Source organism: Pteronotus mesoamericanus, unplaced genomic scaffold, assembly GCF_021234165.1.
Source record: "Pteronotus mesoamericanus isolate MK-2021 breed Mesoamerican mustached bat unplaced genomic scaffold, CSHL_Meso_final contig_173, whole genome shotgun sequence".
Lineage (NCBI taxonomy): Eukaryota > Metazoa > Chordata > Mammalia > Chiroptera > Mormoopidae > Pteronotus > Pteronotus mesoamericanus.
Window position 1 is genome coordinate 15,845,408 of NW_026555072.1, and position 24,508 is coordinate 15,869,915.

The window sequence follows — 24,508 nt, forward strand, 5'->3', positions numbered from 1 at the left end:
TCACCGTGTATTTGACCCCCTTTACCCTTTACTCCCCCTCCTACACCCTTCCCTCTGGTAACCATGATACTTTTGTCTGCGCCTATGAGTTTCTGTTTGTTTTTCTTGTTTGTTTATTTGCTACTTTCAGTTTCATACCTCACATATGAGTGAAATCATATGATTCTTAACTTTTTCTGACTGACTTGTTTTACTCAGCATGATATTCTTCGTATTGTGTTTAAGAAACATCTGTGTGCCCAGAACTATTACGGTATTATTTTTTGTTATCTATATAAGCTTTATTGTTTCACCATTTGAATTTGGATCTGAATTTCACCTCGAGTTGGTTATTGAATTTGGTGTGAGGAATGAGTTAAGATTCAGGTTCTGGTTTTTTTCATTCAGAATCTAACTGACACAATACCACTTATTAAAAGGAATGTTACATACCCATTCCTCTCCAATACTAGGTGTGTCATAAATATTTGTTGATACCTTCGTGATTCTGTTTCTGGACTTCAACTCACTTCCATTGTTCTATACGTCTATACATGCTCAAATATTGTGGCATGTGTATTACTGCAATTTTATAATACAGAGTCTGACACAAATAACGCCCCTTTTTAACAACAAAATCTTTTATTACAAAATCATAAGCATACAATTCTGTAACATAACAATATCATGCTCAAGCACACCATACGGCATTTTAGGTGAAATGTTCAAATTAAGACTATAAATTACTACACCCATATTATTGGCCTACCAACCACACTCAAGTAGGCGTTACTTCTGCTGGACCCTGTATATCCTGGTATCTAGGGGACTAGGTTCTCCCACTTTTTTCTTGTTAAATATTTTATTGATTATATTGACCCTTTGTATTTCTATATTCATTTTACAATCATCTTTTAAAATTGCCACATAGCCCTGGCTGGTGTCGCTCAGTGTATTATCAGCCTGTGAACCAAAAGGTCACTGGTTCAATACCCAGTCGGGGCACTTGCCTGCCTTGCCGGCCAGGTCCCCAGCTGGGGGTGTGCAAGAAGCAACTGATCCAATCTCTTCCACACTGATGTTTCTCTCCCTTTCTTCTTCCCTTCCCCTCTATCTAAAGTAAATAAATAGGATCTTAAAAAATAAAATTGCCACATAAATCCTGTTTAGAATATGATCAACATTGAGTTAAATCTATAGATCAATTTAGGAAAAATTAATACATTTACAACACTGAGTATTCCAGGTTTCTCCTATGATTTCCCCCTATATATACTTCTTTTAATTTTAGGTTTTACAGAATGATAAAAAAAAAATTCCATAGAAAAAAATTGGCAAAAAACTTGAACAGGAACCACACAAAAGAATATTCAAAAGTTCGAGAATATAAAAATGTTTTCAAGCTCAGTAGTAATTGAGGAAATTTAAATCAAAACTGAAATGATATACCAGTACCAACTCACAAAAATAGCTGAAGTTAGCCCTGGCTGGTGTGGCTCAGTGGATTGAGTGCTGGCCTGCAAACCAAAGGCTTGCTGGTTCAATTCCCAGTCAGGGCACATGCCTGGATTGTGGGCCAGGTCCCCAGTAGGGGGCGCTCGAGAAGCAACCACACATTGATGTTTCTCTCCCTCTCCTTTTCTCCTTCTTCCTCCCTTCCCCTCTCTCTAAAAATAATGAAATAAAATCTTTAAAAAAATAAAATAAAATGGCTGAAACTAGAAAGACTAATAATGCCAAGAGTGACTATATGGGATCACTTTAACTCTCATAACTAACTGATGGAAATATAATTCAGACAACCATTGAAAATAGGCTGGCATTATATACTAAGTGTGAAAGTGCATAATCCTTATAACCCAACAATTTCATTCTCAGGCATATATTGTAACTAAAAGAAATACATGTTTGTCAAGTCTGTCTGTCTGTCTGTCTGTCTATGAGAATATTCGTAGCAGCTTAATTTGGAATAACCCAAACTGGAAATGATTATGGTATATTCGCATGACAGGATATTATAAAGCAATGAAAATAAACAAGCAATAGCTATACACAATACACAAGTTAGTCAATCTCCTGAAAGAGATTTGAACAAAAGAAGTGAGACAAAACTATTCCCACTTTGACTTCTTTTCATTAAATTTCAGGACAGGCAAAATGGTTCCATAGGTTAAAAGTCAGAAGGGTGGTTACATTTTGGAAGGAGTAAAGCAGTAAAATGCACAAGTGAGTCTTCTGAGGTGTTGAAAATATTCCATGTTTTGACCTGGTGGTTGTTATATGAGATATTTGCTTTGACAAAATCTATCAAGTTCTATACCCAAGTACACTTTTCCATATGTTATACTTTATTTAAAAAAAAAAGTTTAAAAAAGAGGAACCTAAATGTCAAACAGTGGCTGATTTATCAATCTGACTGTAGACCCTCTATTTTCACATGAAACTGTTTAATGACATGTGATAATCCCATATATAAAATTGGAATATGATGAATGCAATTTATGGATCTTTTCTCAGAAGGTCATAATTCTTACTGAAAAGAGAAAACCTTGAGAACCTTCCATTGTTTGAGCGGGCAAAGGCCTTCCCCAAATGAGCCTTTAAATTTAAGAAGGAGCCGTTCAAAAGCGATTTCCACAATGCTCCCATTTGAGCCAGGGACTTAATGGGGAAAGACATACAACTGAGTTCTCTATGTTAAAGGTTAGACCCTCAAGTAAAACACGTTCAATTGGAAACAAAAAAACCGAGAACGAAATAACCTTTACCTGAATAAGCCCCAGGCCAAAAGATACAGAATACAAATGTTCAAAGTTAAATTTATCATTTTATTCTTCTCCATTAGTTTGTAATAAAAGAAAGTACCAAAGAAATGGAAAATATTCAAAGGAACATGCTTATTAGTCTCTGATTATTACCATAAAGAATAAACATGCAATTAAATCAAAGAGATTGTTCAAGAGCAGGATTTTTTTTTTCCCTAAAGACAGGTGTGGGTGTTCTAAATCAGATAAATGAGCTTGGGGCAGCATATAAATAAATCAGCATATTAATTAAATAATAGATAGGACTATTTCAAATTACCTTTTTAAAATATCACAAATTCTCAAACTTGAATGAACTGTAGGAGGCACTGATTAGACATTTTTAGTACCATACATCAACCAGAATAACGTTAATGTATTTACGTTGAGCACATTATTTATTGTGCGGGTACTATGTGTCAGGTTATATTCTAGAAACACTGCAGTCAGCGATCAGAACAAACACAAACCTTTATGTCATGGAGTTTACAGTCACATACCAGGGGACATTAAACATACATAATGTATGCAGTGTTAGCTAAGAGAATGAGGAAAGAACAGAGTAGGAGGTATGGGAATACCTCTTGGGTAACTTCACGTGGGGAGAGACTAGAAGGAAGTGAGGGAATCAGCCATGGGGTTATCTATAGAAAAATGGTCCAGGACGAGGGATAGAAAGACCTTGAGAAGAAGCAAAGCACTTGGAAGTAGGACTCAATAGGTGGTCAGGACTGAATGTAGAAAAAAGATAGTAGAGAAGGGGATCAGAGAGGTAGCAGGGTGGGGCTGGGAAGGGCAAAATCATGGGGAGCCATGGTTAGGGTTTGAACTTGGTTCTGAATGAAACGACAATGACTAAAAGTTAAAGGCTTATTATAAATTAAATGAGTAACAGAATAAATTTGTTTAAAAATCAGACTTAAGAAATAGTAATGAGAAAAACTTATAAGTGTTTAAAAAGCATACCATCATTATCCAAGAAAGTGATCATCAATAACTAAAATGTAATACAACTTACTGCATAATAGAAATGCGCTAAAACCACCAGGAAGAACTGATAGAAATATGTATTTATTCAGAGGCTTTAATTTGCTATTGTCAGATAACAGCATAGTTAGCAGCAGAAAATTGAGAATGCAAATAGCGTAAATAAACTCTAGATTTAAGAGCAATTTTCTACTTATTGACAGTCCAAAGCATAGAGGATTCTATAAAATAAGTGTGCTTTATGTATAAACCTTCTCCCCCATGAAGGTGGATTGCCGAGAAAAGCAATAGTTTATAATTTAAGTTAAATGAACCAAATCCAAATCTGAGCTCTCAAACAGGCATTCAGAAAATCCTAACTTTGTCATTAGTGGGAATGCTATTCCGTATCCCTAGGGAATGGCCATAAATCAGTAGACCTAAGTGGTGCCTTTTAGTTAAAGGAAAAATCTTTCATCTGTAGTCCACTAAAAGTATCCACTGATGTAGTCACCATCCAAGCCCAAGTCATCTGATGAAGCCAAATGTATCATTAACCATTCTGGTATGAAATAGATGGTTTATGCAAAGACAGAGTTGCAGAGGCTGTAATGAAGGGAATATAGACAAAAATATGGGCAAGATTAAAAGAACTAACAGTGAATGGTGGCCCTGGCTGCTGTGGCACCGTGGACTGAGCGCAGGCCTGTGAAGCAAAGGGCCGCCAGTTTGACTCCCAGTGTAGGGCACATGCCTGGGTTATAGGCCAGGTCCCCAGCAGGGGGCGCATAAGATGCAACTACACGTTGATGTTTCTCTCCTCTTCCTCCCTTCTGTCAATAAATAAATAAAGTCTTTAAATAAATTTTAAACACACACACACACACACACACACACACACACACACACACACACACACACAGAGTGAAAGGTGAAGCACCCAGGTGCTAGCATGAATTAATAGCCTTTCTTACTGTTAAACCTAAGGAGACAAAAGGAAAGAGAGCTGCTCTCTTACACTAATGAAAGCCCTAATCTTCCGAGAGGGGCCACTGGACAGCAACTGTAACCACAAGTATCTAAAAAAATGCAGTTCCTCTCAAATCATGGCCTGCTGGGGGAGTTGGGAGGAGGCTGCATCCATTCATCCATTGTTCTGCCAGTGCTACGCATTGGTTGAACTCAATGAAAAGCTAGAGGGTAAGAGTCATCTCATACTAGGTGGGTGATCTCCTACCAAGAAGGGGTGAAGGTCCTGGGAGGGGGGAGCAGAGGTAACTAGCATTCCGGGTATCTGTACTTACTTTCTGGTCAAATGGGGACTCGGAAATATCTACACTGAGAGTCCTAAGCTTGGCCCCAACATTGCTGGGTAGACCAGGAAGCCATTCACTTTTGAGACCATACCATCGCGTCCATTTGTTGACAGGTAGGGGAGGTAGTTCCTGGCTAATTTTGGAACCAGTTCCTGTCACATACTTTCCCATGTTCCAGGGGGAACACCAGAGCTGGAAAAGGAAATCAGACTAAGAGAGTAATGTCTAATGCCTGCCCTGCTACACAAATTTACTAAAAGTGTAGGAAAAAATAAAAACATTTAAAAAAGTCCCTGCCATATGTACAAATGAAAAATGGGTAATATATTAGGATGCAACAAAAGTGTCATTAAATATACAAAAAGAAGACCTTTTAAAGTGCATACTCTTTGATAAAAATAACATAATGCTAGAAATTAATAACACTGTTAAAAGTTCAATCTGATTAACTTAGAATGTGTTGTACAAGAAATCAGATCCACATTTGTGTAGGAAAAACCATTCCATGAGAAAACCCATTTGAAGAGGCCCAGGTTTTCCCTAGAGGTTCAATTTGTCTTTGCTTTTATCTTCACTTTAAAAAAGGATAAATTAATTCAAGCTTTCAACCATAAGTGTTACAAAAAGAAAAAAAATGGTTTAAGGAAAGTAGGAAATAAAAGATAAATGAAAAAATAAATGAGGAAGAAGAAACACTAGAGACACGTAAGAGCTAGTTCTTTGTAACAAAATAATAAAATAGATTAATCTCACAAATTTAATCAGAAAAATAGGAGAAAAGCAAATAGATGCAATTTAAACACAGAAAGAAAAGATTAAACATAAATGCAAGAGATACAGAAACCAAAAATGGAATGGACATTGAACTACATGTTGATTATAAAAAAATCAATTCAATTGGATTATTTCTATTTAAAACAATAAATTACATGAATTAACGCAAAAGAATGTAGAGTATCTTAATCAGTAACCAAGACAACCGAAGCATTCATAAAACATAACAAAACAAACCTTCCACAAAGACTTCTGAGTCCAATGGAGCCAGTGGTTAAGTTCATTCAAACTTTCAAGAAATGCATCATTGCTAATAGAAAACGACGAGGGGCCTCCCAATTCTACAAATCTATCCACAAACCTAATTTTTAAATTAGCACTCCCTGCTGATAAAGGGTCTTAGAAGCTTCCTTTTCAAAGTATACCTTGTGGTAGTTAGAAAATCTTCTTAGATTAAGTTCATTTTCATTTCTGCTTCCTTCCACGGGTCTCCACCACCTTGGTGTACTCTCTGCAACACATTCCCTGGTTCTCTACTAGCAACCTAGTTTGACGCTGTGTCTCAGTTTCCCTTTTTCCTCTGCACTGAGTTCTAACTTGAGATCCTTACTCAAATGCCACTGACAGCTTCGCTCTGTCGAGCTGACACCACGTTTCCGTTCTGATTTGCATTCTCCGTGGTGGCTGTTTTAGCATGAAGTTAGTCCTGCTTTCAATAATTAATTTAGTTTTGAAAACCGCTTGTTGAGAAGAAAAGTACTTTTAAGTGCAGCGACACCTTTATTACAATATTTGCTGAGAGCAAACCTCGTTTGTAATAAAGTTGGCCATGGTTTCAAAAAGAAAACAAAAGAAAGCACAAAACTCTGTGACAGATGTTGGACAAGTCTACCAAGTGGCTGAGCTTGTCTATACACCAGGTCAGGATAAGTCCTATTGTTGGGGAGGGGGAGAATGCTCCCAACCCACCGCCCGCACCCCCTGCGTCTTTAGTTCTTATGGCTGGACTAGTAATAAAGGAATAAAATGGACATAAGAGAGGAGATTTAAAAAAAAAAAAAAAAAGCATGTGTGCATGAAAGAATCGTAATATGCTGCTCAGATCCTAAAATGAGGCTCAAAGAAATGATCGAACCAGGCCCCTTCAACCTTTTTATGCTTTTTAGACAAAAACAAAACACAACACAACACAAACCAATACATTTGTGAGAAGTTGACAGGACAGAGAAAATTAGTGCTCATTAGAAAGGAATCTAAGCCAGGTTTGGGTGTTCATTAGTGAAGAATAGAAACAAAGTCTGGACTTGAGTAGTAGTAAGTTACAAGCCTTGTTTATACAAGCTTCCTGCTCCGGATTCTTTTAACTATTGTGACAAGGTGGCGGCTCAGCCCTCAGAAGCAGGGAGGGCATCTCTCACATGGGAGATTTATCTCCTGCTTTCAGAGCGGGATGGGGGGGGGGGGAGGGCGCGGGGGGGGGGGGGTGGGCACAGAGAGGTCAGGGTTTTTATTTGCGCATGGGCAGTTTCTTAAGGAACTTTAATAATTCAAAATAGTCAATACGCCATTGTGGGATATCTTAGGGTGGACTGCCCTGGGCCTCAACAGTATCCACAGCTTCCATTTGTTTGTGACTGGCGGAAGTTTATAGAGCAAATGGCAGAGGATATGGAAACATTTCTCTTACCGCCATTCTATCCTCCCTTCCCCTTCCCGGCTCTTGCTTGCAAGTAGTTGCCTTCACCAGGCATTCTGAATTCAGTTCTCCAGGCCTTAACCCCATCCTCTCTCAAATGAAAAGAAATATTTATTGGGTCATTTAAATTTGTTTATTGATAGACTTTCCCCCTTAGCTGTAACTAGGTCCCAGTTGATGAGCTTCCTCTAGTAGAGATTTGCATTTTTAATCATTTTTAGTTGAATAATGATTGAGGTTTTTCACTGGTAAAGGGATTTAGCCATTAAAAATCTGGTAGGGGGGTTTACCTGTCTGTAGTATTTTAAACTGCCCTCTGTATGCATTACATTACTATCTTCTATTCATTGGTTGATCCCAGTTTGTTTGCTCTTCTTCCATCCCAAGATTTTCCATGTTTATACTTTACAAATCTCAACGCCTTTTTAAAATTAAATTTATTGGAGTGAGATTGGTTACTAATAACATTATATAAGTTTCAGGTCTACATCTTTATACTCTATTGTGTCTATTGTGTGTCCACCACCTGAACTCAATCCCTTTTTAAAGTCACGGAATGTATTCCAACATTACTTCAAAGATTCTTACCAAAAATGTAGTGTTGAAAAAAACAACTCATGGACATGGACAACAGAGTGGTGATTGCTGGGGGGAGGGAGGTATAAGGGGACTAAATGGTAATGGGGAAAATACACACACTCACACATACACACATATATTATATATAATATATATGTATATATACAAAGATTATATAATAAAAGAAATTTAAAAATGTAGTGTTGAAATACACCCTAGGCATATACCAGGACCTTACTGATTTACCATGATTTACTGTTACGTGACACAGTTGTAGGTCTCTTAAATACTGTTCAGTATAACACTCTCATCAATTGTCTGTGACAAAGTGGCAACTTTTTTTTTGCAAGTAATTTCAATGTATAATGTGAGATCGCACCAAGCAAATATCATTGTTATACATTATTAAAGTACCAATCCAAAGTGAGTATTTAAAAAGCCTAGGGTGAAAATTCAAATGTCAGCTATGTTTAAATATTTACTTAATCTAATCATTGAAGATTGTCACTGAATTATATTGAATGGTTGTCAAATGTCACTGATCTGGAAAATGATACCGTGTTCATTCTTCCCGGCGTATGATCTTAGATAACGAGGATTATACAGTGTTCTTTAAAACTAATATTTTATATATCCTTTAAGTATTCAGAAACTGAAATAGGTAGATGATATATATTTTAGAGTATGTCATAACTTAATATATTTGACCGAATATAAACTGTTCCTATTTATTACTCATAAAATCCAGTGTTTGAATATAGATTCCAAATTTTTAAGTTATGTTAGACAAGTATTATTTCTTACTCTAAATTTTCAGTCCTCAAAATGGGCCTGTAATGTCTGCACCTCATATGAATTAATTCCAAGGATCCAAAAGAAGTATATGCTTTTCACCGCGTCACTCACTAATTGCGGGATATTTATCAAATGATTCCATGGCTTTGGTTTCACTCCTTTACTTGTATGATGTACAAGTAGAAATGGTTGTACTTATTTTAAAATATTCTTCTATGGAATATAAACATATACACAAACATATCTTGTGATCTTTAAATTCAGATTACACGTGACTTGAAATTATTACTCTTAAAATGAAACTAGTTCTCATTTAAAATAATTTCGTAGGGTGAATTGTTTATCCCTCCACTCCAGTGCATATATCTTTTATGTCATTCTGTGTGGTGAAATTATTATTGAGCACACTGTCCATATTCGCAGATGATGCCCTCTACTATATAATATTCCACCAAAGACATTTTGCTTAGTTTAGTTGTAAGAGCTACTTTGCCAAAAGTTGAGTTCTGCATTTTATGTTCAATGAGAGAACTTGCATTAAAACTTCTATTTTGATATATTTGTTTTAATTTTCTTTCTCCCCTTTAATGTTTCTATTTTCTTAACACTATGGATTTTTAAAATTAATTGCTTCAAGTCTTTATTGTCAAAGAGGCAGTGTATAAGCAAGTAAAAACAGAGTTCCATTAAAAGTAATTACCTTGTGATATATGATTATGATCACAAACACATTCAAAATGTGGAGAAAATTTAACTTATTTCACTAGTGTAAGCAGCTGGAGAAAAACTGCCCCTTTTTTTAGTCTGTCTCTGTAACACTTAATATGCGCCATATGGGGGATGGTCTAAATGTTTATTGAGTGACTAAATAGTAAAGCTTAATCATTGAAGGTAGGAATGCTAGCTTCATAATAAGTACCCAGAATTAAGTCTTTCTTATGAATTATAGGTCAAAAATGTGCTTTTTACAGATATTTCCCAATGTAAATATCTACATTTGTCTAGAATAAAAAAGTAATCTTTGGAATATGGAAATCTGAGAGGGAATAAAGGAAACCTGCCAGCAGAGAGCTGGTCCACAGTAGCCAGTGTGGCCCGCCCTTTAGTTGTATATACTGAACTATTCATCATTTAATAATAAAAGACTCAACACATGCCTCTCTCAATGGAAGAAATAGGTATGATTTATGCCCATAAGCCTTAAAATTTTATATAAATCTTAAACACAGTTATAAAAGCACATGCTGCAGGGCAGTGAAACTACTTTGCTTTTCCTGCATTTCTGATCTTTTAAATGCATTATATTTGGGAGGAGTATATAAATACGTGAGCAGTTTCTCTTCAATACAGAGAAGTCACTTTAGCTTGACTGCATGATGGCAGATGTTTTATAAAATGTACCTAACATTTAAAAAATCCTATTTGTCTAGAATACTGGAAGGAAATTCTCAGTTATAAATCTTTTATGAGAAAGAAATGTATGGGTATGAAACTACCAAATAAATAGAAGGTAGAAGTATGTGCATGAGGTCTAAGTATCAGGAGGGATCTTTATAGAATAAATTCCAATACATGGTATTTCCCTGTTACTCACTGTTTAAGATTCTGCTTAAGGAAATCCACCCAAACTTTTAAAGATGGTTCTTTTCATAATCTTGGCATTCTATGTGAAGTTGTTTTATGAGATTTAATTTGCAGCATTTTTCATTTAATTAGACTTACCAGGACTGATGAGTAAAAAGCTGGCTTGTCATTATCCCAAATTAAAAAACAAAAGGCTCAGATTATATTCTGCATGTTAAGGAACAAAAGCAACTCCTTTTTAGGATAAATAGTGAAATCTGAAGTGATCCTGAATAACCACATCCTTTGAAACGAATGTGAGGAACCTTCTAGACCTAACCTAATATTACTGGCTGAATGGTACAGGATGTGTTTTCGTTAGTGCCTGTAGCCATGGAATGTCCTTCTCAGTGGTTGTCTAAAAAGCAAGAGGCAGTAAATACCATGTATTGGGAAGATGATGCTTTCCTATTGAATGAGATATAACTTTTTACAACATCCAAGATGGCAGTGGAGTAGGTGGATGTTACACTCACCTCCCCCCAGGACCAAACTGGAATTACAGCTAAAACATAGAGCAATCAACCTGAATAACCAACTGAAGAGTAGCTGAACAGAAGTTTTATAACCAAGGATTTACAGGAAAAGCCACACCAAGACTGGTAGGAAGCGTGGAGACGTGAAAAGGCATGGCCCTGCTCCCACAGGTGGTGGCTGAGATTCTAGAGGGATGATTCAGCTGCAAAGGATCCTCTTCAGAAGTGTGGGGTCCAAGCTAAGCTCCCCAGCCCAGAGTGCAAGAGCTGGGAAGACGAGCCCACATAACATCTGGCTGTAAAAATCAATGGGGATTCTCTCTACCAGGGAGAGACAGGAGTCTTCTAGAGACCCAGGCACACTCTTAAAGGGCCAACAGACAAAATCTCATTTGCAGCCACTCTTGGTGGCTTTGGTGGAGGGAGGGCAGAGTAGACTAGAGTCATGTGAGAAGGGACTAGAGTTCTGGCAGAGCTGCCAGGATCCACGTGCTGAATTCCTCTCCCAGACCACAGATGCTATCTTTCTTGGGTGGTGCAATTCCCTCTGTGCAGCCTCAGCCTGGGGGGAATGCAGTAGCCCCACCCTCTGGCCTCCCTGTCGCCCCACCCTGTGCAGCTTGCCCCCTACTGAGGAGTCAGCTGCCTGGACTTGGGTGTAGACTCAGGGGGTTGTCAGTGACTGAGTTGTGTGGCTTTGGAATGGGGGCCATTCCCCCCACTTTCTCGTGAACCTGAGTGACACCACCCACCCCCTCATGGGAGATCTGCTAGGCAGACTCTCGGGGTTCCTGGCATAGCCACCCTCTCAACTCCTGGTGCCTTCACCCTGCTGAGGGCTGGGCACAATCTGGAACAGTCTAAGTTGTGTGGCCCTGAGGCGGGGACCATTCCCTCAACCTTCCCCCAAGCCTGACGAAAACACCTTCCGCTCAGAGGAGATCCACGAACCCCATCTTCCATGCCCTGCTAAGACGGGGCTCATGGCAGAATCTGGGACAGACTGAGTTGTATGGCTCTAGTACAGGGGCCATTTTTCCCTCACATGCCAATTGGTGCAAAGCCCTCCCTTCACATGGCCAACTTTTGGACTGTTTGGGGCTGAAAAACTCTGCTGGTATTACCCTGATGACTCCCTGGGACCCCACCCTACCAAAAATTGCATGAGCACCTATCCAATAGCAGCTAGACTTGGTGAACCCTGGGAAATTTGCTGAGTGGGCTCAGAGCCAGCACCAGCACCAGCACCAGCACTGAATTTGAACCTGCAATAACCTGGTGAACACCACTCACCCCTACCTGGTGATTCATTGAGAACCTGCCGCATGCAACTTGAGTACTGTCAGAGGCGCTTTCAGTGACTGAGCCTGAAAGGCGGCTGGTATATTTGCTGATCTGCCCCTGGGCCTGGTGCTGGTAAAATCTGGCCTCAGTGCATAGCTTGGTCTTTCTTACATATACTTGGGCCCAGCAAAGGCAGCCATAAACTGTGGATTGCTTTGTAGTGCCAAACAGGTTGTCCAGGGCCCATCACAGGCAGTGTCTGATATTACCTGAACCGTTTCCTTCCAAGAGACTCCAGAACAACACCCCCAGTGGCCAAATTCAGACAACATCAGAGCAGGATCCAATTAGCTTCACAAGTGGCATATCCAAAGGGAGATCTTGGCAGACCCTGCTGAGGCTAGGTGAAAAAGGTGGAAGGGTTAAGAGAAAAAACAAAACAAAAAACACCTCATAGACAGACAAAAATAAGGTGATCACCAGATGGAAAGGGAGCTGGGGGGAAATAGAGAGAGGAAAGAGGGATAAATGGTAATGGAAGGAGACTTAACTTGGGGTGCTGAATATACAATATAATACAGATGATGTATTATAGAATTGTACATCTGAAACTTACATAATTTTATTAATCAATGTTGCCCCAATTAAAAAAAATAACTACAAATGCTTAAATTATTCACAAACCAAAACTGGAACAGTTTATCCAGCTCCCTGCCACTACCACCAATTTAAAAAGCATGAAAAATTTTGTCAGAGCTTTATCCCTCCTAAATTTTGTCAGAAACGCGATAGGAATATCGCTCCCTTGCTTTGTTCATCTTTGTTCTTCTCCCCTCTTTAGCTCTTTTCTGCACTAAGAGCTTCCATTTTCATTATTTGACTGGTTACTGAAATTATTGTCATGTCAAATATTCCTCATTCTAAACTCAGTGTGTACCAGCTAGGGTCAATGAACTCATTCCTGTATTCCTTCTATAAAGCTAAATGAAAATAATATAAACTTGTCCAGGTTGATAACTTCCTTTCATTGAACCATCACAGTCCAGTTTTGCTTTAAATCTTATGGTTTTCTGAAGTATTCTTGAACCTTAAATATATAAAAATAATATGTATAAATCATTTTATTATAACCAACATAAGATATCTAAATTTAGCTTGTAGAAAATACTATTGACAATGCTAGACTGTATCCATGCCCTGAAGGAACTGGGGATAAAACAATACCTGGGTTGTATAGCATAGTGGTTTGAAAAGCATGTACTTCACAGAGTGGTCCCCCCGATAGTTCCAATACCCACCTGGCACCATACATAGTTATTACACTATTATTCACTGTATTCCCTATGCTCTACTTTTCATCCCCATGACTATTCTGTACCTACCAATCTGTACTTCTTAATCCCTTCCTTTTTCACCCAGCTCCCAGCCCCGCCCCTCTGGCAACTGTCAGTCTGTTCTCTGTATCTGAGTCTGTTACTATTGAATGTGAACTGCAATTTAAAAATTAAAAAAAAATAAATTAAAGAAGGAAAAAAGACTGGGACAAAAAGTATAGCTTTCCTATGTGGAACTAGAAAATTCTTTTTTTTTTTTAAAGATTTTATTTATTTTTAGAGGGGGGAAGGGAGGGAGAAAGAGAAGGAAAGAAACTTCGATGTGTGGTTGCCTCTCGTGTGCCCCCTGCTTTGGACCTGGCCCGCAACCCCGGCCTGTGCCCTACACTGGGAATTGAACTGGCGACCCTTTGGTTTGCAGGCCAGGGCTCAATCCACTGAGTCACACCAGCCAGGGCTAGAACATGCTTTCTAGACTGCAGTGCTTGTTACATCATTGTATACATTTGTCAAAGTTTACATAATGTATACTTGCAGTTATCTTCTACAGAGGTTTGAAGTATATGTTAATCGTATCTCAATAAAATTATCTTTCTGCAAAACAATATAAAATAAAACCTGGGATAAAGCAAACGTTGCCCTCTTGAATCAGCGGTGGAAGAGAATTAATTTCTCTTTATAGTCCAGTAGTTATTAGCAAGCTTACTTAGGAGGTGGGATACCAGGAAGGAACAGTGCTCTCTGAAATACTTATATATTAATTATAAATTACCAAAGTTACATTTTTGTACAAAATCAGATATTTTAGCCTAAGTATTAGTATGGGAACAGAATTCTCTGCAATCTGTGCCCTCACACCTATGGAATTGACAAAAATAGACTATTCCAAAAAGCAGTTCATTAGTTTTCCTAGGTGCATTTTTGCATCCTGCTCATTCTGACTCAAGGGATATTTCCCTCAGTTCACATTGAAATATTCTGCTGGAGCCTCAATAAATTTCCATTATGTCAAAGCAAGTGGTGAGAATTTTCTATCCTCCAAAATTACATTTGAATAAAGCATCTCCCCCAGATAATAATACAAAACTCTGAGCCAGAATCTAACATTGCTTCATGAGTAAAGTCTCAGGCCTGTTTGCAGGAACTCCTAAAACCAATCTTCATGTGTAGGTAAACTTGTTTCTGCAAAAATTCAGTGCAGCTATTTAATTTTCGCATACAATATCTATTTTCACACCTATTCACTTGTTATCAGATGCTTTCATTCTGCAAAACAGGAAAACAACTTTCGTTGTCCTTAATGACCTCAGACAACACTGATACACGCACACACATTCTCTCACACTGTGTCCATTTATTAACATACATGTCATAAATGTCTTTTGTTTTGCTTACTAGACAGACACATAATTATTCATTTGTTTTCTGTCTTCATGGTTATTTAGAAATTAGAATGAGAATCCTTGAAAGGTATAATTCCAGAGCGTATATTAGAAAAAAATATGTAAAGGAAAAGAGAGAAGCCACTGTGCAGCATGACGATGATTATTTAAGATTACCTAGTAATAATTTTAAAGAAGCATATTATTCATAGCTCTATGGTAAGAAATATGGCATGATAACACTAAGTAAGCACATGAGAATTTGTGGTCAAAATGGTCTGGATTGTAAAAAAGAAGCATTCAGTAGTAATATAAAGCCCATGTACGATCCCTTTCAGTCAAGACAAAATAACCCCCCTCTTCTCGAGTCGTAGAGATTATTAATTATTATTTTTATTATAGTCCTTGGTAGTTTAAAGAAAAGATGTACACCAGGAGACAAAACATAACCAAAACAAATAATATTCCTTGTCTACATGGTGGTGTGCAAGAGCTTTTAATTTAGAGAGAGGTTATTAAGGTACTTCATGAAGAGTTCTCCAGATTTAATTAAAGAATTGTCTCTCCTGTCTGTCTAGACCTGCTTTTAAATCTTGTGGAAGCTTCTTGTATCTTTGAGACTCTGTTACCCTCTTGTAAAATGACATAAAATAGTACCTATCTCATACTTTTAGTGTGATGATGATGCGGGTAGACTGAAAACTGTATTCAAAGAGAATTTTATAGCCTTTATTTTTTTAAAGATAGAAATAAAAGAATTAAGTCTATATCTTAAGAGATTATTAAAAAACAATAATGAACAGTGGATTCAAAATTTAAACAAAGTAAAAAAACAATAGGTCGGGTACGTACAAAACTGGCTCTTTGAATAGATCAACAAAAATAGATATATCTCTTTTAATCACAACAAAAGAAAATATGTAGAGAATGAAAACTACAGAAGGTTAGTAATGAGAAAGGCTGTGTAATCACAGACACAGAAGAAACTAAGAAAATATTATAAGTAGTTCTGTAAAACTTATTTTGAAAAATCCAGGACATAGTTAATTTCCTACTGCAAGGCAAATTACTAAAATTGATAATAGAACAGCAGAAAATTAAACTAATTACTTTAGAAAACATTAGTAAGTTATTAGAGACCTATCACTGGAAAATATACCAGGATTCTTCATATGTGAATTTAACCTAATCCTTAAAGAATAAATAATTCCTATATCTTAAGATATTTGAGATCATATAAAAAAGATAAAGCACTTTAATTCCTTTTGTGATGGCAGAATAACCTTACTACCAGCAGTCAACAAACACAAAATGAAATATTAATTGTTTGAGACAATCTCACTTTTGAATATAAATGCAAAAGTCTATTATGTGGAAGTAATAAAATTGATATTGATTATAATCATATCTTACATGTGATAAGTACTTAGCAAATGTTAGCTGTTAGTTGCAAAGAGCTCTTAAAATTAAGGAAAAGAAAACTACACTATAGGTAATGAGCAAAGCATATTAACAGACAATTCACAGATGACATTTTAATGGTCAGTCATATAAAAAAATTCCAAAATGTACTAGAAATCATGGAAATACATTAAATTAATAATGCAGTATCTTTTCACTCATCAGACAGGCAAAATGTAAAAGCAGAACCACCCACATTAGTGGTAAGGGAATAGCCTATCCTTAAAGTTTTATGTTTAAAATATTAGATGCTAAATCCCTTTTATGAAGAAATACCTACTGAAGTGAAAAATAAATATCCCTTTTGCTCTTGTAGATACACTCCTGGGAATAGCTATTACAACAATGGAAGCATCAGTATCTGAGGATGGGTAATGCACGGTGTCCATTCCGGCATTGTATAAAGTGGCAAATCAAAGGAAACAAAACGAATGTCACAACCCTAGAAACAAACTGAATGTCCAACAACAGGGCACTGGCTAAATACTCTATAGTACCTCCAAACTATTAAATATTATGCAGCCATTAAAATGAATGAATAAAACGGATTATTGTTTAGTAAAAGCAATATTCAATAGAACTTGAATATTGTGCCATTTTGGGGGTATAGTATAAAACTCCTTAGATTTGTGTGTACGTGATATCATACATGCACACTCACACATACAATGTTCATTCGAATAGGGAGAGAAATATGAAAGTAAGGTTTTCCTTAAATGTCAGATTAGAAAAAAAGTCAGGGGAAGAAAGGGGAGCAAGCAAAATGGAAAAGAAAACTCAGGAAAAACAGGAGAGAGGAATGTATGAGATCGCATTCATGCATTTGTGTAAAATAATATATTTGTGTGGTTATAGCTATAAAAATATTTCTAAAAGAATAACAATGAGATTACACATACACACATAAACACATACATACTGACATAGAAAACAGTACAAAGATTAGCTTATAACCCAAAACATGATGGTAGCTGCATTTCTTCCTTCTCTGTAAGTTCCGTGGTACGATACCCACCTCTAATCTATTGAATAATGCAATAATATCCCCTACTATAAATTTGTGTGGAATTCAATTATGGACATGCATCTTGATCTTTTATCCTTATTTAATGATTCTACATTTTTTCTATATCATTTACTTGGTTTAAGCTACCTGACCCATAAGTTTTATATAATTGGAATACAAAAACAAATTTAATTATCCATTTAACCTGCAAATAAGTTTACGTGGGGAGTAATTTGGAGTGATTTGACAGTTAGACCGAAGTTTGGTAGTCTTTTTATTGTTTTCACCTGGATTTCCAACACAGCTTCATACTTCCAAGTTATAATTCATACAATTTAGAAAATTAAGATGAATGATAAGGAATATGTTTTAGCATCGAGTGACAGAACGGTGAACCCATCTCACTGAAGGAAAAAACAAGTGGGAAGGAGAAATCAGGGTCATTTTCCCAGTAAGGGTTTAGAGCCTGAGAGAATGAAAGCTTTAGCCAAAATGAGTCTCAGCTATTTCGTGAAGATATTGATGGGGGCGTGAGTGGAGAACTCTCTCAGGTCACGGCTGTCACTATTCCCAGGGACAAAATGGTAGGCCGCCAAAAGGAAATGCAACCAAAGCGATCAGTGAGCCCAGGACAGGAAATAGGGAGAGAAACCCAAGTAACTCCTCGACCCTCAACTGTACTCTGACAATTTCATCCCTTTGTATATAGCGCTTACTCTGACGTTGCCTATTGGCTTTACTGTGATATTTTCTTTTAAAGTATCCCTGGATGCTTCCTTTTTAGCCAGCCTTTTCATTTTGAGATCATTGTAAATTCACATATGGCTGTAAGCAATGATACAGAGAGAGCCTGCGCGCCCTTACCCCAGCTGTAACCAATGGTAGCATACTATAAAACGATAGCATGATCCTACCATGGCCATCAAGTTTGAGACAACCCATCAATAGTATTCATATTTTTCCAGTTTTGTTTGTCCTCGTATGTCTATGCATGTGTGTTTTTAGTTCTATACACCATTTTCACATGTGTGCATTGGTGTTTCATCCCCAAATGTGTACAACACACCCATCACCACTGGGATCCCTCCTACTCTCCCACCGCCCAATAAGCATATCTGCCCACCCCACCCCACCCCACCCCACCCCACCCACCCCACTCCAGTGCACTCCCTAACTTCTGGCAACTGCTACTCTGTTCTCCACTTCTCTAATTTTGTTATTTCAAAATGGTTATATAAATAGAATCATACTGTATGTAACTCTGTGAGACCGACTTTGTTTTTTTTTTATCAACTGACATAATTTCCATGAGATTCACCCAAGTTGCTATGTGTATGAACAGTCCCTTCCTTTTTGTTACAAAGTAATATTCCATAGTATGGCCATACCACAGTTTGTTTAACCATTCCCCCTTGAAGGGCATCTGGATTGCTCCCAGCTTGGCTGTTACAAATAAAGCTGGTATGAACACTGAGGTATAGCGTTTGGCATGAACATCACTTTTCATTGCTTTGGGATAAATGCCCGAGTCCAATTGTGGGGTTGTATGATAAGCGCATGCTCTGTTTTGTAAGAAGTTGCCACATGTTTTCCAGAGTAGCTGGGCTATCGGTATTTCTGCCAGCAGTGTGTGAGAGATCCTGTTTCTCCATATCCTCATCGGCATATGATGTTCTGTTTTTCAGTTTTAGCCATTAGGATAAGTGCGTAATGCTAGCTCATTGTGGTTACAATTTTCATCTCGCCAATGGTTACTAAAAATGTTAAGAACATGGGCAGGAGAGAAGATTTGCCTTGAAAAATGAAGCCCTTCCAGGTTTTGGTTCTCAAACTCAGCCCTGAATAGAGGGAACAGAGCTGGCTGTTAGCTCCATTATTTATTAGAATTCTAATATGTGTTTCTAAAGCAAGGGCATTTTAGTCAAATGTAGTCATCCCTAATGATAACAGCATTCCTCTGAGCGAGATAAAAGGACTGATGAAATTTCTTTTTTTGTTTCAATTATGTATTAGGAAGCACATCTCCATTTTAGGCCTTTTTTATGAGTTATCATTGTTATGCATTTTATTTGGAGATACTCTGATTAGCCTGTTTAATCTGCAGTCGTCTATTGATATACTGATAAAAGTACATTCATTTCCTATCTCTTTGTAAATGTGTTTGGGGGCACTAGTTTGTTAGAGAAAGTCCATTTCCAAATGCATTTTGTTTCATTTTAGTATTATTTTTAAAAAGCGGCAATGCTTAGGCTCTGAAAATAGCTAATGCAATTACCTTCGGATTCTGTTTTCCTTCCAGGTAGACGTTTTTCCTCCTTTCTTCAAATGTTTTCCCTTTATCTTTAACAGGTTGATTTAGTGAATATCGGAAGCAGTGACATAGTAGATGGAAATCACAAACTGACTCTTGGTTTGATTTGGAATATAATCCTCCACTGGCAGGTAAGAATCCTGATGAGTATTTCCTTTTAGGGGAACACGCTGCTGGTTCTTGCTTTCATTTTTGCCCTTGACCTCAAAGCAAACATGTACATCTCTAACAATACAAAGCCCATCTCCAGAGCGCTACCTTTTAAATGAGCACAACTAAGGTTATTTCAGATGAGAAAGAGAAGCAGATTATAAAGCAGGTTCTAGCACATGTGCAGGAAGAGTTTTCTAAATTTTATTTCACTGGGGAGAGATGAAGCAAAAAGGGTAAATCTCATCAACAAGGTAAGAAAAGTAATTTTCAAATATATGTGTTTTCGATTACTTACCTTTAAGTCAATCTACGTAGTTTTATAAAATAAAAGGTGTTTTTCCTTTTAACCACTCCCGAAAGAATGAAACTTTGTGAATCTTGTGTATTCTCAATATAAATCAATGCTAAGAAAAAATTAATTAGTGGGATATGATTATATGTATTCTGTATGAGTATGTGTTGTGCATACAAACTGACTTCATAATCTGATTTGGAAATTGCATTTTTTCCCTGAACTACCCCAGCATAGGGTCTTCCGAATGCCTATATTTATAGGACCTCTGCCAAACAGATAAAAGGTCATTTGGTTTAGTGGAAAGAGTATACATTTTTTCAGTCAGACCAACACGAGCTTAAATTGCACCCTGCCATTTGCCATGTTAGTAATATTGGGTATAATACCATCACTTTCTAGGCCGTAACTCCCTCGCTGTCAAAACTTAGAAAAAATAAAAATTAACATGTATATTTCTTGTCAGGATTAAATGAGAGAATACCTGTAAAGCACACAGTGCAGTGCACTGCACCGCTTTCATTGGAGGTATATCATATGAATAACTTCGGTTGCTTAGGGCTTTCCACTCATATTTTAAGAGCTTGGAGGATAATTGAGATGCCTGCTTTTTTTTTTTTTTTTTTCTCAATAGCAGAGATTCCTTTTTTTATGAAACAGCTTTTTTTTTTGAGATATAATTTATGTATTATAAATGTACCCATTCTAAGTGTAAACTTCAAAGTATACCACGCTGCTTTAGTTCTGGCACCCAAAGGCTTTTCCCGCTTTTAGGAGGATGGAATAGTCCCCTTGCTCTCTGCAATCCATAAACGACTTTAGGACATTTACAGAGTTGTACACCCAACACAATAACCTAATTTTATCACGTTGCCACCATCCTGAAAATAAATCTCGTGTCCATTTGCAGTCACTCCCCACCCCTCCCCCGCCCCCCAGCCTTAGGCAACCATTAATCTGTTTTCTGTCTTGATATGCCTGCATTTTTGGATATTTCATATCAGTGGAATCATATAACACATATTCTTTTATTGAACGTATCTCACGTCTTTCACGGAGCATAATCTTTGAATTCTTCCTTATTGTAGCAGCTATCACTACTTTTTTTCAGTAGGGCTGACTTTTAATTTGAATTGGAGGTTGGTCCCGCACAGAGTCAGACAGCATGTAGACCATAGTGTTCTCCTAATGGATCCCCATTTCCATACCTTCTTTTCTCTAAACACTGAACAGGCTCAATCCTATTTCGCAGCAGTATGGGAAGTGAGAGACAGTAACCGTAGTAGCTGACAATAGACGAGAGCTCATACAAGCCTGAAACGAACCCAAGATTCAGTTTTGGGCCTTTTTCACACAGCGATGGTATCATATAGAATCAGCAAAGCAACGTAGGGCTCCGCACCCAACTGGTTCACTTCTGTTGCTCAGTACGTCTCAAACTACCTTGAGAAAAGAACAGCCCCCGCACCCCTTCTCCATGGTGTGTAAATTACAGTAAAGCTGAAGTGTTACCCATATGAAATGAAAAGACACACAAAACCCAAGGCTATCTTTTCTATCGTGAAATTCAACAGACTTAACCAGACTTTGTAAAATTGCTACCAGAAGTTTCTAATGGGCTATCCGTGGTTTTATTTATCTTACGGCCTGGAAAAAAAAATGGCTTTTGGAGGGAAACCAGCTTGTAAGAAAATACTTTGTACTGTGCAGATGTTGGTCGTGACAAAGCCCTCAGGAGAACTGAGGCCTGAACAGGACCCCCAAAGGCGATCTGAATTGTGTTTATCATCAAAACTGTCTCTCCTATGTTCTCACCTTTGCTTATCTCCTCAAAACCGTTTCCAACTCCATCCCAACTCACTGGAAGATAGAGTTTCCAAGCTAGCCTGTTTGATGCTTTCTTCATTTGCTTGTGAACCTGCTCGTTTTTTATTACTAGCATGCGTAGGGGCTTTCACGCCCAGGGAAACCAGAAGGAATGCTTTTGCCGTCTTTCCTTGGCTGAGACCTGTCTGTTGTTTTCCATTTCTGTCCTTGAATCACCGTATCTTTGTGACTACAAGGACCCAGACCCTTCCCAGCCTCTGCCTCCTTATCTTATCCCTCTCTTCTGTCACACTGCCTTGTTCTTCTAAAACTACTAAATAGACTTAAAAAAAAATTCCTCCTGCTCAGTACTTCTCATCATAACCCAATGCATCGCAAAAGATACCGTCTTTCACCAACAGTACATATTTGCCTGCCTATTAAATAGTCAAAGAAGTCCTTGAAGCTCAGCAAAGATTAAAGAACACTCTGGTCAACCTAATGTACTTTGCAGATTTATCTGATTAAGAATGGCATTAAAAGATGGAAAGATGTGTATATCTTTTGTTCCAGTGCTGCATACTATGTTATTAATAGCGCGGTGGAGGACTTCTTTTTGAATTTGTAAAAACTCAGAAATGCCAACCCTGTTTCCCCTGTCATTGTTTTTCCAGTTTCCACTTCAAACTGTCAGCCTGGAAAATAATGCCTATATTGAAGAGTAAGCAGCTTTGAACAAAAGTGTGAAGTAGATAACATGTGTTTGGCATCTTTTCCTTCCTTCTTTTTAAGTGTAAATGGTCCTTTTAGGGTGTTCTGCTCAGTTCTGCCAACCAGCTGGAGATAAAAACACTCCCTGCTAAAAGTGGTGTGTTAGCAGAGGTCCGGCCCCAGCTCTGCTGGCTAACTCAAAGGGAACACTCACTCCCAGGGCTACTTCAGATAGAAATGTTTATGATTTACAAGGGAGACTCCCCAAAACCCAGAATTATCTTCTGGAGGGCAGGCCCCCTGTAGTACAGGCTTCCCCCACTTCGTGAGTGTTCTTGGAACCCATCTGTATTAGTGTACCAGCTGGCATTGTTGTGAGAGGCTGCGTTCGGCGTCGGTGAATTTCTTTTGAAGACTCTTTCAGTGCATTTGCCCATTTCATGATGGGCGAGTTACGAGCACACCTGACCAAAAACAGTCTGACCCCTATGCCACACCCCCTCTATTCACCCAATCTCACCCCAAGTGACTTTATTGTTTGTTTCCCGAATAAAGTAATTCCTCAAAGGGAAATGTTTTGTCCATGTGGAAATACTGAAACCAAAAGCGGCAGCAGCAATAAAAGGCATCAACAGCGATGGGTTCCAGATCTGTTCTTGAAAGCACTGCTGAAAGCCCTCACTGTGAACTGCCTACCTATACCTAGTGCCTTCTGTGCCAGACAGTTCTCGCTCTGGTCCTCCGCAGGCCTCACACACTCTGATGCTTTCCTTGGAGAAGACTATCTCTATCCCTCTGCTGCAACTCCTTTTAGTCACAGGATAGATTCTGGGAAGAAGACCTTGAGTTAAGCAGGCAGGGTGTTAATTAAGGCACGCCTTCAGGACCAACACCTGTGGAAAGGAGCGGATGCCTGGAATGAGAAGAGCCATCATGCACAGCCAACGACAGCCTCGTTCAACCGCATGGGGAATTTGGAGTTAGCATGAACCTTTAGGGTCGTCCTGCGTGGGGCTGAAATGGCTGGGTCTTCAGACCACTTCCTTTCATCAGTTACTAAATGTGGCCTGCCCTAGGAAGGGTGTGACCATAGGTGAGGTGACTCTCTATGCCGGGTAGTCCCTGAGAAGACTGACCGCTGAAGGCTGCCTGGTGACAACAGGAGCAACGAGCCCTTCCTTGAAGGAGAGTCTTGGTGGTGCCTCCCCAGGCCCATCACACCTTTTTTGCCCACTTAACTCCTCGTTAACTTTTTGAAATCACTGCTCAGAGACATTTCAGTTTTTTTCCTTTTAAAAACAAATGGATAGCTGTATGCACCCACACATTTGTTTACATTGAGTCTTTCTCTCTTAAGGACAGTAAGCCCTGAGTGTGGGAAACATCGGGTTGGCCAAAAAGTCCGTTACGATTTTTCTGGAAAATAAAAGACACAGTTTTTTCATTTTCACCAATAACTTTGAATTTGGGTATTTTGAATATGTTGCCTATCTCCCACTATTGGCTTCTAGTGGGTAGAGGCCAGGGGTGCTGCTCAACATCTTCCAATGAGTCAGACAGCCCCAGAGCAAAGAATTATTTGGCCAAAATGTCAATAGTACCAAGAAATTTCGCAAACCACTTCGGACACACTCGATCAGTTACAGCACCTTCTCTATATACTGTACAAATCTTTTTTGGTGTGTTTCAGTTGCATTTTTACCTTTCTTGAAATAATAAAGCATAATACAGGGTCCAGCACAAATAACACCCCTTTTTTA

General features: G+C 38.2%; 1 protein-coding gene across 2 annotated transcripts in view; it reads left to right on the plus strand.

Annotated features, from left to right (window-relative positions):
- The window catches only part of DMD (dystrophin), a 1,878,371-nt gene that overhangs the window by 347,057 nt on the left and 1,506,806 nt on the right, over positions 1-24,508 (plus strand). For both annotated transcript variants that reach the window (XM_054566574.1, XM_054566573.1), the window contains exon 5: positions 19,825-19,917. In XM_054566574.1, the coding sequence (XP_054422549.1) occupies positions 19,825-19,917 (93 nt within the window). The remainder of the gene's footprint in view (positions 1-19,824; positions 19,918-24,508) is intronic.